The following is a 15,672-nucleotide window of genomic DNA, read 5'->3' as shown; positions in this document are numbered from 1 at the left end:
ACTTGTTCAAAGATGTTATTGCACATCCAGATATGACACTTCGGTGTAATTCTGATTTAAGTTTAATAATGACCCTTAACACCTAATTAAGCTTCAGGAAATTGAATCTTGGGCACAGTTATTCTGATTGAAAAGTTTGACGCTGGAAAAGCACAGTAGATCAGGCAGCATCTGAGGAGCAGAAAGTCAACATTTCAGGCATAAGCCCTTCCTGGTGTCGATTCTCCATTCTCATGCTCCTTGGATGCTGCCTGACCTGCTGTGCTTTTCAAGCGCCACACTTTTCGACTGTGATCTCCAGCATCTACAGTCTTCACTTTCTCACAGTTATTGTGGACAAATGTCACAGAACAAAAGTGGGTAAATCGGGGAGTAAGTGGGTAAGTCGGTGGGGGCTGTTTGTTCGAGTCTCACTTCCCAGCACACCGACATTCAGACTAGCTAAGGAAATTCACCGTAAACTGAAATACCCAGTAGAAGACTCATGCCACTCCATCTACTCCAACCAAAAATTTCTGAACATCATCAAAGACACGAAGATAGAAGAGGGCGAAGCCGTGGTCTCCTTCAACGTACCAGTCTTGTTCACATCAATTACCAGCCTGGTCAAAAGAACACTGACCGCACTACTAGAGGAACCAAGGACACAAACACCATAAAGCACCCACACCAGAGAGCAAGAACAACACCCTCAAACTATTAGACCTGTGCCTCACTACCCACTTCACCTTCAATGACAAGACCTACAAACAAATCAACAGAACACCCATGGGATCATCAATAACAGACTTCTTCGCAGAAGCAGTAATGCAGAGACTAGAACAAACAGCCCTCCCCAAAATCCAACCCAAACTTTGGGTCCGCTATGTGGACAGCACCTTTGTCATCATGAAACAGAACAAATTAGAGGAAACCTACAATATCATGAACAATCTCCTTACTGGTGTAGATTTCACAAAAGAGGAGAACAACAGACTCCCCTTCCTAGATGTCATAATAGAATGATCAGCCAATGGAGAACTGCAGACCAGCATCTACAGGAAAGCAATACACACAGACCAGATAAGCTGAGGCCTGAAGCACTGCAACAGGCCTGAGATAGAAATGTTGACATAGTAACATGGTGTTGAAGTGGCAGGCGATTGGAGGCTTGCTGTCATTTTTGTGGATCAAGACATAGATCTTTCGCAAAAATGGCTTCATGCAGTGAAACAAAGAACCATGGGAACAGGCCATTTGGCCCTTCGAGTCTGCTGTACCATTCAATATGGTCATGGCTGATCATCCAACTCAATATCTCCCATATCATTTGATCCCTTTAGTGTTGAATGCTATATCTAATTTCTTCTTGAAATTGTACAATGTTTTGGCCTTAACTGCTTTCTGCAGCAAATTCCACAGCCTCACTGTTCACTGGGTGAAGAAATTCCTGTCTCAATATGCACTTCTTCACATGATTTACAGTGATATTTTTCTTTATCTGTCCCTCTGGGAGTCTTATGTGTCCATATTTGGGATTCATGGTTGTACTCCTTATAACTTTACACTCATTAAATTTAAGGGACATGAAGTCAGGGGCATTGCACCCTCAGTGTTGTTGTGTATGTGTTTTGCAGCTGAGAGTCTACATCAATGGTGTAAACTTAGAACATCTGCCCTTGTGTAATTTTCCTGATAAGTTGGCAGTTGCTAAAGCTCAATAAATTCACTTTGTATAATCCCTGACATTTGATAATTTGGAAATCACATTGAAATGTTGAGTTGTCAACACACTTTGGAGACTCTACTTTGAATTCTCTTCTGCAGTTGATGGATAAAGCAAGAGGGAGAAGGTTGATTACTGAAACTCCAGTGAACACTACTTCAAAGAGATGTCATATACCAATTTACAACTGCATCCTCCACCTTGTTTAAGCTTTTCTACACAACTTTAGACTTCATGAGCCAAAAATATGCTTGTTATTTATTTTATAAACCCAAATAAATAATACTGATAGAATTAGCTTTATCCATCAATGCTGTCATATTATCAGGAGGATTTAATGTGTCAAGTTATGGCTTTTCTTAACTAGATCCACATGACTCTTACTTATCAAATTTAATCCACCTGAAAGCTCAATAATTCATTCCCCATAATGATGTTTTCCTCCATCATTCCTTTAGCTTTTCTGTTATCCAGATTGCTCCAACCTTCATATTTATGATGAATTTTGGAAGCTTTCTACTATATTCATATCTCCTATGTTCATTTCTTTAGAGCTGTGTTCTAAAAGCATTGTTGAAAAGGAATATTTCAATTGCGATTCAGTGTTAGGATTAACAGGGTAGATCAGCAAGTGACAGCTCCTCTGTGACTGCAGGCTACAGACAGATTTTCCTGCCTCAATATTTTCTGTGTCAACTTGTTCAGAGATGCTCTGGGGCATGTGGAGCTTCAACCTGGGCCTCTTGTTTCAGAGACAGGACACTACCACTATGCCACAACAATCCTCAGATTTTTCTGTATTTTTTTCTTCTTCTAATTAACCTATTCAGAATGCAAATACACACCTCTGGAGTGGATGGAACCTGAATCTGGGCTTATATTTTTAATACTTTCTCATAGGTCATGGGTATTGCTGGCTGGTCAGCATTTATAAGCCATCCCGAGTTGCCTGTGAAAAGGTGATGGTGACCTGCCTCTTGAACTGCTGCAATTCATTTAGTAGACCCACAATGTCCTAAGGGAGGGAATTCCAGGATTTTGACCCAGCGACAGTGAAGGAACAGGATTATATTTCCAAGTCAGAATGGTGAATGTCTTGTAGAGGGGAACTTGCAGGTGGTGGTGCTCCCTTGTCTCTGCTGTTCTTGTCCTTCTAGATGGATGTGGCCGTGCATTTGGAAGATGCTGTCTGAGGATTTTTTAGTGACACATCTTTCGGGACGATACCACTACTGTTGCAGCATGAGCTCCCTTAAATTTTCCTGCATAGATATTCAAATAGATTGTTTTCACCTGACATCATTTGAAGTTCAAATCTTGACAACAGGTGAATGTGAGCTCAGGAAAATACTTTTAAAAATAGTGTTAAGTCAAAATATTTTAATTATTCTGAGGCCTCGACAATAATTTGGTATAATGGGTGTAATTATTTCAAAAGGTTCAAATTTGCAAAAATAAGAGCATAAGAATGATACAGCCCTTGCTGAAGTGTAAATTGGTCAGCGATTTTTTTACATGAGTTGCAAATCACAATTTGCTGGCCATAGCAATTTCCTTTTGCAAAAATAGCACTTTGCTATTGACTGCTCTGATTTTTATGAAATTGATGCATTTGGATATTAATTATCCATTAAGCCCATGATAGAAAGTTAAATCTTTATTGTCAAGTCATTGGTTCAGGTCAAACATGGACGAAGAAACCTCACTAGTGCCACTACTGAGCAAGCTAGCCAAGTGCTGAAGTGCTACAAGCTGTTAGTCTGGGTCTGCAGCAGGTGTTGAAAGAATCCACAAGAGGGAGAAAGCTATGTGACATCGTCGTCACCAATCTACCTGTCACAGAACCCCTTGTCTGTGACAGAATCAGTTAGCAGTGACACCAGTGCATATGACCCCCAGTTTCTCGTTAAAGATGCCCTCCATTCTTTGTATGGCATTCATTGAGATTGGTTTTGACCAAATCTAACAACTTAAAGTGGGCATCCATAGCTCACATCAGAATAGTATTGAACCACAATCTTTCACCTCACTGCCTACCATATCATGCTCTACCATTGCCAAGTGAATAACTAGATAGATAGGTAAAAAAATTACAGTACAGTACAGGCCCTTCAGCCCTCGATGTTGGCTCCACAGGTGTGCGTAATCTAAAGCCCATCCAACCTACACTATTCCATTATTGTCCATACGTTTATCCAATGACCAATTAAATGCCCTTAATGTTGGCGAGTCCATTACTGTTGCAGGCAGGGCATTCCACCCCCTTACTACTCTCTGAGTAAAGAATATATCTCTGACATCTGTCCTATATCTATCACCCCTTAATTTAAAGCTATATACTCTCATGCTAGCCATCACCATCCGAGGAAGAAGGCTCCCACTGCCCAGCCTATCTAATCCCCTGGTTATCTTGTATGCCTCTATTAAGTCACCTCTCTAACAAAAACAGCCTCAAGTTCCTCGGCCTTTCCTCATAAGACCTTCCCTCCATAACAGACAACACTCTGGTAAATATCCACTGCACCCTTTCCAAAGCTTCCACATCCTTCCTATGTGGAAGGATGACCAGAACTATACACAATACTCCAAATGCAGCCACACCAAAGTTTTGTACAGCTGCAGCATGACCTCATGGTTCCGAAACTCAATCCCTCCATCAATAAAAACTAACACAGTATGCCTTCTTAATAACCCTATCAGCCTGGGTGGCAACTTTCAGGGATCAATGCACATGAATACCGAGATATCTCTGCTCATCCACACTACCAAGAATCTTACCATTAGCCCAGTACTCTATTCCTGTTACTCCTTCTAAAGTGAATCACCTCACGCTTTTCTGCATTAAACTCCATTTGTGCTATCTCTCAGCACAGCTCTGCAGCTTATCCCTCTGTAAACTGCGACGTCCTTCTGCACTGTCCGCAACTCCGCTGACTTTAGTATCATCTGCAAATTTACTAACCCATCCTTCTATACCCTCATCCAAGTCATTTATAAAAATAACAAACAGCAGTGGCCCCAAAACAGATCCTTGCAGTACACCACTAGTAACTGAATGCCAGAATGAACATTTCTCATCAACCACCACCCTCTGTCTTCTTACAGCTAGCCAATTTCTGATCCAAACAGCTAAATCAGCCACAATCCCTTGCCTCCGTATTTTCTGTAATAGCCTACCACGGAGAAGCTTACCAAATGTTTTACTGAAATCCATATATACCACATCAACTGCTTTACCCTCATCCACCTGTTTGGTCACCTTCACAAAGAACTCAATAAAGTTTGTGAGGAATAACCTACCCTGCACAAAACCGTGTTGACTATCCCTCATAAGCTTATTCCTTACTAGATGATTATAAATCTTATCTCTTATAATCCTTTCCAAAACCTTGTTCACAACAGAAGTAAGGCTCGCTGGTCTATAATTACCAGGGTTGTCTCTACTCCCCTTCTTGAACAAGGGGACAAAATTTGCTATCCTCTAGTCTTCTGGCACTATTCCTGTAGACAATGACATAAAGAACAAAGCCAAAGGCTCTGCAATCATCCCCCCTGGCTTCCCAGAGAATCCTAGGATAACTCCCAACAAGCCCAGGGGGCTTATCTATTTTCACACTTTCCAGAATTGCTGACACCACCTTGTGAACCTCAATCCCATCTATTCTAGTAGCCGATATCTCAGTATTCTCCTCAACAACATTGTCTTTTCTCCAGTGTGAATACTGATAAAAAATATTCACTTAGCGCCTCTCCTATCTCTTCAGACTCCATGCATAACTTCCCACTACTGTCCTTGACAGGCCCTAATCTTTCTCTAGTCATTCTTTTATTCCTGACATACCACTAGAAAGCTTTAGAGTTTTCCTTGATCCTACCTGCCAAAGAATTCTCATGTCGCCTCCTGGCTCCTCTTAGCTCTCTCTTTTGGTCTTTCCTGGCTAATCTGTAACTCTCAAGTGCTCTAACTGAACCTTCACATCTCATCTTTACAGAAGCCTCCTTCTTCCTTGTGACAAGAGATTCAACATTTATTTGGTAAACCACAACTCCCTCACTCGACCACTTCCTCTCTGCCTGACAGGTACATACTTATCAAGAAAATGCAGGAACTGTTCCTTGAACAAGCTCCACATTTCAATTGTGCCCAGCTTCCTTTGCCATCCTATGCATCCTAAATCTTGCACAATCGCATCATTATTGCCTTTCCCCCAGCTATAACCCTTGCCCTGCGGTGTATACCCATTCCTTTCCATCACTAAAGTAAACGTAACCGAATTGTGGTCACTATCATCAAAGTGTTCACTTACCTCCAAATCTAACACCTGATCTGGTTTATTACCCAGTACCAAATCCAATATGGCCCTGCCTCTTGCTGGCCTATCTACATGCTGTGTCAGGAAAACTTCTTGTCTACATTGGACAAAACGTGACCCATCTAAAGAACTCAAACTATAGCATTTCTGGTCAATATTTGGAAAGGTGAAGTCCCCCATAACAACTACTCTGTTACTTTCCCTCCTATCCAGAATCATCTTTGCAATCCTTTCTTCTGCATCTCAGGAAATATTCAGAGGCCTATGGAAAACTCAGGGTGACTCCTTTCCTGTTTCTAACCTCAGCCCATACGACCTCAGCAGACGAGTCCTCAAACTTCCTGTCTGCCACCGTAATACTGTCCTTGACTAACAATGCCATACCTGTCCCTCTTTTACCACCTTCCCTGATCTTACTGAAACATCTAAATGCCAGAACCTGCAACAACCAGTCCTGTCCCTTCTCTATCCATGTCTTCGAAATGGCCACAAAATCAAAACTTCAGGTACCAACCTATGCTACAAGTTCACCCACCTTATTCCGGATGCTCCTGGCTTTGAAGTAGACATAATTCAAACCACCTTCCTGCCTGCTGGTACAGTCTTGTGACCTTGTGACCTTGTTCATGACCTCACTACTGTCCACCTCCTGTACACTGGAGCTACAATTCAGGTTTCCATTCCCCTGCTGAATTAGCTTAAACCCTCCTGAAGAACATTAGCAAATTTCCCCCCAGGATATTGATACCCCTCTGGTTCAGATGTAGACCATACCATTTGTAGAGGTCCCACCTACCCCAGAATGAGCTCCACTTATCAAGGTATCTGAATCCCTCCTTCTTGCACCATCCCTGTAGCCACATGTTCAACTGCTCTCTCCCTGTTGCTTGCCTCGCTAGCAGGTGGCACAGGTAATAAACCAGAGATAACAACTCTGTTTGTTCTAGCTCTAAGCTTCCACGCAGGCCCCCTGAATTTCTGCCTTACAGGCCAGGTGAATTGGCCATGCTAAATTGCCCATAGTGTTAGGTAAAGGGGTAAATGTAGATGTAGGGGTATGGGTGGGTTACGCTTCGGCGGGGCGGTGTGGACTTGTTGGGCCAAAGGGCCTGTTTCCACACTGTAAGTAATCTAATCTAATCTAATCCCCATCCCTTTTCCTACTTCATGGTGATCCTTTTATGCTGATTAATCTAACATCTATTGTCAGAAATATACTTAAGTTGATTATTAGGGAAGTAAAAACAGAACATTTGGGTAATCATAATCTAATCAAGTAGAGCAATCGTGGTTCTGTGAGAGGAAAATCGTGTCTGACTTAGTTTTTTGAGAAAGTCTCAGCCAGAGTGGAAAGAGGGGAGCCAGTGGATGTGTTATATTTAGATTTCCAGACGGCATTGACAAGGTACCTCTCCAAAAGGTTAAGTCATAAAATAAGAGCCTGTGATATTGGAGGCAGTATATTGGTATGGACAGAGAATTGGCTAATGAGCAGGAAATAGTGAGTTAGAATATGAGGATTTTTTTCAGGTTGGCAACTGAAAATAATAGGGTTCTACAAGGATCAGTGCTGTGACCACAACTGTTTACAGCATATATTACTGACTTTGAGAGAGGAAGTATATGTACTGTAGCCAAATTTGTAGATGACAAAAGTGCAGGGAAAGGCAGGTTGCAAGAGAGATACAAACAGTTTACAGAGATATTGATAGGTTAAGAAAGTGGTCAAAAAGTTGGCAAATGGAGTATAATGTAGGAAAATGCAAAGCGTTAATTTTAGAAGGGAGAACAAAAGAACAGTATTTTTGTATTTAAATAGAAACTACAGAAAGCTGCAACACAAAGGGACTTGGGAGTATTTGTACATGAATCACAGAAAGCTAGCAAACAGATGGTGTAAGTAATCAGGAAGGCTAATGCAATAGTGGCCCTTAGTTCAAGGGAGTTGGAGAAAAAATATAGGGAAATCTTACTGCAAATGTACAAGTTGCTAATAAGACTACAACTGGAGGACTGTCAGCAGTTTTGGTCCCCACATTTAAGGAACAATATCATTCTATTGGAGGCCGTTCAGAAAAGGTTCGCAAGGATGATCCCTGATATGCAGACATTTTCTAATGTGCAAAGATTGAACAGGCTGGGAGTGGAGTTTAGAAGAATGAAAAGTGATCTCCCTGAAATGCATAGGATTCTTAAATGGGCTTGACAGGGTAAATGTTGAGAGTATGTTTTCCTTTCTTAAGAAAGTATAGGACCAGACAGCAAAGTTTCAGAATAAAAGGGTGCAATTAAAGACTGAGATGAGGATGAATTTCTTCTCTGAGGGTAGGGTGTGCTTTGGAACTCCTTGCCACAGAGTTGTGGGGGCAGATGCTTGTGTATATTTAATGCTAAGGCAGATTCTTGACCAGTGAGGTAATCGATGGTTATGGGGAAAGGACAGGAAAGTGCATGTGAGGAATGGCCGGGTCAACAATGATGGTATTGAATTGTTGAGCAAGCTGGAGGGGCCAAATGGCTTGCTCCTCCTGTTCCTATTTCTTATGGTCTTACCAAGTCCGGGGATTATCCTGGTCCAATGAAGAGTGTAGGGGCATACCAGGAACAGCACCAAGCATACCTTAAAAAAAAACCAGGTATCAACCTGGTGAAGCTACAACATGTGACTACTTTAATTCAGACAGTGGAAATATGATGTGATGAACATTGCTAAGTAATCCCACAACCAAAGGATCTGAACTAAGATCTCTAATACTGCCAAATGCAACATTGAATGATGAGTAATTAAACCATGAACAGGGGGATTGAGATTTCATAAATAACCCCATCCTCGGTGATGGCGGAGGCTGGCACAAAGGACAACGCTGAAGTATATGATTCACTTTCAGCCAGAAGTGTCGAGTGGATGGTCATTTTGGTCTCTTCCTAAGGCCACCAGCACTACAGATGTTACTCTTTAGCAATACAGTTTACTTCATGTGAATAGCTGAAGGCATGGATGGTGAAAAGTCTGTGGGCCTCAACTTTATTCTGGTAATAGCCCTGAAGACACGCACCAGAACCAGTGCTGGAGCCAAGCTGGCCCACTAAAGTTGCAAAATTGCCATCTATCTGATAATGTGGAAAATTGCCTGGTAACGTCCTGTGCATAAAAAGCAGGAAATCCAACCCAGCCAATTACCACCCATCAGTCTACTCTCATTCATCTGAAGAGTGATTGCAGATGTCTTTAACAGTGCTATCAATAGTACTTACTCAGTAGTACATTATGGCTCAGAAAGTGAAAAAAAGTCTAATTTCTTCAAGTAGTAATTATCACTGGAGATTTTAAAAATGCCAAAGTTTAGGATTTTTAACTTTTTATTTTGTTTTTAATTTGAAATTTCTTTCTCTTCCTTTATTTGTCTTTTTAAATCTCTTAATTTGACATAGAATTCAGATATCTTTTCATTCCTTCCTCTGTTTATTTTTCAATCTATATATCTCCTTCCTCATGGAGAAGGTCAATGGTCCCGTTGTTCACGAAGGTCCCATATACTCTCTGGTTTTGTCAGTACTTTTCAACTGAAGCTTCAGCAACTCTATCAAGTCTAAATGTCTAATTAACAGCACATCCTATGTATATTATGCCCTAATATTTACACACACCCTTAACATAACATCCATGCTGCAGAAATGTCAGGCAACGACTATCTCCAATGAGAAATAATCCAATCACCACCCTTTGATATTCAATGGCATATCTCCACTGACTTCTCCAAAATTAATATTCTGGTATCATTGACCAGAAACTAAACTGGACACACCATATAAATACAAATGACTACAAGAGCAGGTCAGAGTCTATGAAGTATTGCAGTGAGTAACTCACATCCTGACTCAATATAGCCTGTTCACCATCTCGGGAGCAAGAATAGTAAGGGAATCAAGCTTTGGGTTATGGGAAGGAGGCAGGAAAATGGGGTTGAGAAACATATCAGCCATCAAATGTGGAGCAGATTTGGTGAGCCAAATGGTGTAATTCTGCTCATATGTCTTATAGTCTAAGGCAGGACTCTGATGGAATACATCCCACATAACTGGATGGATACAGCCCCTATAACACTCAAGAAGTTTGACATCATCTAGGTCAAAATAGCTCACTTGATTGTTTGTGGAAATGGTGCCAATCAGTCTCTCCCCAAACACAGCTCAGTAACATGCATTGTAGATATTCTCCAAGAATCATTGGACAGCACTTTCCAAGCCCACAACCAGTTCCATCTAGAAGGACATGAGAACAACATCACCTGCAAGTTCCCTTCCAAGCCACTGAACTTGGGGAAAATATCACTGTTCATTTACAATCACTGGGCCAAAATGTTGGAATTCTCTCCTTAACGGTATTATGGGTTTACCTACAGCACATGGACTGCAGTAATTCAAGAAGGCAGTTCACCACCACCTTCTCAAGAGCAAGCAGGAATGGGTAATAAAATGCTGGCCACACCCCAAGGATGATTTTTCTCGCTGTTTGTTTAGGTTCCGTAGATTTAAATACAGTGCTTCCAGTTTTTGAAAAGATTATGGATAAGGATGCAGATTCATTTGCCAGGCATTTCGCCACCTCTCTGTGATGCACTGATGATGTCACCTAGTGAGGCAATGAAATGTCTGCAGAAAAACACATCAGCTCAGCAAACGAATATACAACCTTAAATTCAGCATATCTGAATCACTAGTTTGTGTTCTTTTACATACTAAGTTAATTATTGTGTAAGCCATATTTCCTAATTTACATTTGGAGATATTCCTTGTTTATAGTTTGTGTCAAGTATTTATTGCAAAACTTGCAGATAGTTAAATTTTCACAGTTAGGACCACTACACTGATGATACTAGGTTTCATTTTAAGATTGCTGTGATATTACTTGTGTTCAGATAATTTGAATCAGGCCCGTTTGTACTTTTACTACCTTCAATAACTGAAGAAAAATTAAAAACTAGAAAACTAGACATTTGCAAATCTGTTTATGCTTTAACACTTATAAGACAACTCACATTCTTTGAGAATGCACTGTAAGTCGAGAAAAAATAATCTTCATCCTCTGCTTCCTCCTTTCAGGTACTCAGATTTCATACAGTTTTCTTATCTCTACATACTTTAAGGTCTTACTTCTGGTCTCTTAGATCTGTTTGAATTTTTTTTAGAAGATTTGTAAACAGCTAAAGCCATTATGCAGCAGTGCTAATTCTTATGTTATTATGCCACAAAGGTCTGAGAGACAAATGAGTGGAAATTTAGAAGTCAAGAGATATCCCACTTACAGCATTTAAAAGTCTATATATTAGAAAAAGGGAATAGTTAGTGATGTGTTGACCATCTCATCCTAACATCACAATGCATTTTGCAAATTCCAGATACATCACATCTATAGTGTGACGTGCAAGTTGTGAAGCTGACTTCCTGAATGTGGTCTTATATTATATCTCTCTCAGATTCGGGGTATGTGGACACAGAGTTTGCGCAGATGCAGACACGCATGTTCAAACAAGTACCCATGCACTCTTCCTTTTACATTCAATCAATGTTGGACAGTACTCTAAGAAGCTAGTCCGTAATTTAATACCTGACTTCAGATTTGATTGAGCATTTTTCTATAATGTGTCACAAAGCTGGTCCCTTTTTTCTAAAAGCTGTTCCTTTTCTCAAGGATACTGTGTCCTTGATTTTTTTCAGAGATGACATAAAACTCTCCCGGCTCCAAGGTGATGAGTTTGGTACAGAGAAGATAAAGGATTTTGAGAGGCCCTTTTTTTTATATGAAAACAGATGAGTCTTCAGGCCGAAGTGGTCATGTTTTAGAAGTAACCTGTATAATGAAAGAGAAGTGGTTAGCTCTCTAGCTAAACAGTTCAGTCCAGAACTAGTTAGGAGTTCAGCTGTGTGGAAACAGGATACTAGACTCTCTCTCCTTCTGCCTTTCTAACTTTGACCTGTAAGCATTTGTTCCATTTTACTGTTTTTTGAGGGGGTTCGTTTATTGGTACTGTTTTGTGTATTCAGAACAGCATAATTAAGTCTAGTTTGGACAGACTGAGTTCTGTAGGGGTTCTTTATTCTGTTCTTTGTGTCTCATTGTGTAATTTTGTGAATAATATTTTGTCTGTTTTAAAACTTGGTCGTCACCCTAGCTAACTTACTCAGGGTAATTTTCACTGTACATTTACTGAAACAAATTGCAAGTTATGGTCTGGGTTGCCTGCTTAAGAATGTTTTGAGTGGTCTGGCCTAGTCCATAACAAATGCATTTGATCCAGCTTCCAGTGGAATTATGATGTGATGAATATTGCTAAGTACTCAGAACTAGTGTTAGACTTAGTGATTTCATTGTTTCTCATGCCATTGCTTTCATGGTTCATCTGACCTATCTCAGGTATGTCCATGATTGCTTTCTCAATGTTGACCCTATAACCCCACAGCTATGTTGATTTGAGGATGATTTTACACCTTTTTTCACAAACTGTTGACCTCATGACTTCTTATTGTCTTTGATTGTTTTCTCGTTCTTACTGTTTGTGGTTGCACTCTGATCATTTTAAATCTACAGAACATAGTCAGCAATTGCCTTTAATTAAAAATGACAGCATGAAAGTGTTCATTGTGGACCTGGCACCAAGATAGCATAAAATTAATCAATGCCATTTTTAATTTTAAAAATTACGGAAGCAAAACTAATTATTGACACAAAAGCACAAACTAATTGAGTGAGAAAGCACAAGTTTAGTTAATAAACAAGGGAAGAAACAGTGGGAAATTGAAGTGAGTCCAGCTTGGATTTGGATCACCCATATGAAGAATGCATTCTGAGGGGGTTTCCAGATACATGCACGCAGCAGCAAGTTGAGGAATCCAGGAAAAGTTTGTTCTAGTTGAACATTGGTGCATTCACAAGAAAGGTTTCCAAATACACTCAACTGAATCAGCTTCTTAAGAAAATAACCAGTGTCTTTTGATCCTGCATTACCCTTTAACAAGTGATCGATCACACTGCCAATTGTCTAGGTAGTTTTTCTAAAATAGTTTAACATTTTCTAATATAGAAGGTTGGATGTGAAACATTTTGTCAACAAAATGTTGCTAGATTCCTGTGAAGAGCGTAAGAATTTATCGGTAGCAGCAAGGTCCAACAGACCTGATTTGGATCAGAATTCTGATTAACCACAGTGGGAAGTCTTATTATGGTTGCAATGTGTAACAACACAGTGAAAATATTCAAGGAGTGATCGCAATGATCAGGCAACTGTTTCTGTGATGTTTGATTTGAACAACTGTGCACATGTTTCTGTCAGTGAACAGTGACGGTTTGTCTCACATCATTTTTTTTGTATTGGCTTCCCTTTCAGGGGCTGCATTTGGTCGCCTTGTTGGAGAAAGCATGGCAGCTTGGTTTCCTGATGGTATCCACGCAGATGGTAGTATTTATCGTATTGTGCCAGGTGGATACGCTGTTGTAGGTGAGGGTTTTTTTTATGTCTGCCATAATTATTTTTGGCTGCCACAGAAAAATAGACAAAGCACAGTTTATGTCAAAATGAGTTGGAACATTTCTGCCAGCTGCTTAATTCCTTGTTTCTCTCTGCAGGGGCTGCAGCGCTGGCAGGTGCAGTGACCCACACGATTTCCACCTCCGTGATTGTTTTTGAGCTCACAGGCCAGATCTCCCACATCCTTCCAGTAATGATAGCAGTCATTCTGGCCAATGCTGTTTCCCAAAGTCTGCAGCCCTCTGTCTATGACAGCATTATTCGCATCAAGAAACTTCCGTATCTTCCTGAGCTCGGTTGGGGACATCTTGAGTGAGTAATCTTTCCAATTACTACTATTTAAAGGGATTGGATACACCCAGACAGTTAAAGCTTCAGAGTTAGTGTTTTCATGGCAAACAGGCATGGATTAAGTTAACATTTAGCACCCTAGATCTTAATTTTGTTGTTTGAATATTGACCAAGAAGCATCAAGGTTGAAATTCTGAGGATGAATTTTGTGGACGCAGTGAATTTTAGTGGCTTTCCAAAAGGATATCTGCTTTAAATTCATGATGAAACTTGTTAAACATCGGGCTAGTGTGAAATGTTGAAGTTTTGTGAATTTATCATTTTCTCTTGGTCAAAATCTAAACTTGCTTTTGTAATGGAATATTGGCATTACATTCAGATAGAAGCTGCAGTGAGTCCTGGGGTCAAATGATCTTGACAGAACACAAACTGAGCATTGTTGAGTAACATTTTGCTGAAGCTTCCCTTTTGATAAAACCATTGAGGACTATGAGGACTTGGAGTTATAGCCTCAAAGTAAAGGGGAGTGGATTTAGGAGTAAGCCGAAGAGGAACTTCTTCTCCCAAAGGTTTGTGAATCTGTGGTATTCCCTGCCCAGTGAAGTAGTTGAGGCTACCCTGTTGAATGTTTTTAAGGGAAAGATAGATTTCTAAATGGCAAAGGAATTAAAAGTTATATGATCAGGCAGGAAAGTGGGACTGATTGTACAAAAAGGATCAGCCGTGATATTATTGAATGGCAGAGCAGATTTGAGGGGTTAGATAGCCTACTCCTGTTCCTATTGCATTAAATGATATTGAATCTCCTATTACCTCTGGGATGGACTTTATGGCTTCTGGTAAGGGGAGGGCAAAAATAGGAAGTATGTGATCTGCTTGCTCCTACCTCCACTCCCAGGGTATGGAGTCTTGGATGATCAATGAGCCACTGTTTGGCAGTGCAATCAACCAATTTGTGGGGAGGTCTCCATGCTCAGTGAGGCACCTAGGTCAGGATGCAAGCAGGATAGATCTAGACATGAACTGCAAGTCAGTCATTATCACCAAATTCAAGCTCTCTGCTCTGTCCCTTTCTGTACAATGATAACAATGCAAAAATAACAAATAAATAAAGTTTAATGATGTTGAAATGCTGACACCTTCAGCAGACTTTACTAATGCATGCAGCAATGATCCTTTCTGCAGGCTTTTATCACCTGTCCTTGTGCCACCTCCTCATTGATATTTTCTAATCAATCTGCTCAGAGATGTAAAGACACACCTCTGGAGCAGGTGGAACTTCACCAGGGCCACCCAGCTAAAAGATAGGGATACTACCACTGGACCACAAGAGCCTTACCGCCACCTCCTATCCAGGGTAAATCATGTCCAAGCATTTTCTGTCTGACAATCAAAGGGTGCGGATGCTTGCCGGTAAAGGGTTTCCTTAGCACCTTTCTTAAATAGTGGCACCACGTTAGCCAACCTTCAGTCTTCAAGCACCTCACCTATGACCACCGATGATCCAAATTTCTCAGTAAGAGGCAATCCCTTCCCTAGCTTCCCACAGAGTTTTGGGATACACCTGAACAGGTCCTGGAAATTATTCACCTTTATGTATTTTAAGACATCCAGCACCACCTCTGTAATATGGACATTTTTCAAGATGTCACCATCTATTTCCCCACATTCTGCATCTTCCATGTCCTCTTCCACAGTAAACACTGATGCAAAATACTCATTTAGTATCTCACCCATCTCCTGCAGCTCCACACGTAGGCTGCCGTGCTGATCTTTGAGGAGCCCTATTCTCTCCCTGGTTACCCTTCTGCCCTTAATGTATTTGTAAAAAAAAACC

The 15,672-nt window shown here is 40.7% G+C and overlaps 1 protein-coding gene across 3 annotated transcripts in view; it reads left to right on the top strand.

Annotated features, from left to right (window-relative positions):
- LOC140478893 (chloride channel protein 2-like) overlaps positions 1-15,672 on the top strand; it is a 609,305-nt gene that overhangs the window by 469,330 nt on the left and 124,303 nt on the right. For all 3 annotated transcript variants that reach the window (XM_072572491.1, XM_072572492.1, XM_072572493.1), the window contains 2 exons: positions 13,404-13,514; positions 13,643-13,856. In XM_072572491.1, the coding sequence (XP_072428592.1) occupies positions 13,404-13,514; positions 13,643-13,856 (325 nt within the window). The remainder of the gene's footprint in view (positions 1-13,403; positions 13,515-13,642; positions 13,857-15,672) is intronic.

Source organism: Chiloscyllium punctatum, chromosome 6 (genome assembly GCF_047496795.1).
Source record: "Chiloscyllium punctatum isolate Juve2018m chromosome 6, sChiPun1.3, whole genome shotgun sequence".
NCBI classification, from domain to species: Eukaryota; Metazoa; Chordata; class Chondrichthyes; order Orectolobiformes; family Hemiscylliidae; genus Chiloscyllium; species Chiloscyllium punctatum.
This window is presented reverse-complemented; position numbering and strand designations above follow the sequence as displayed.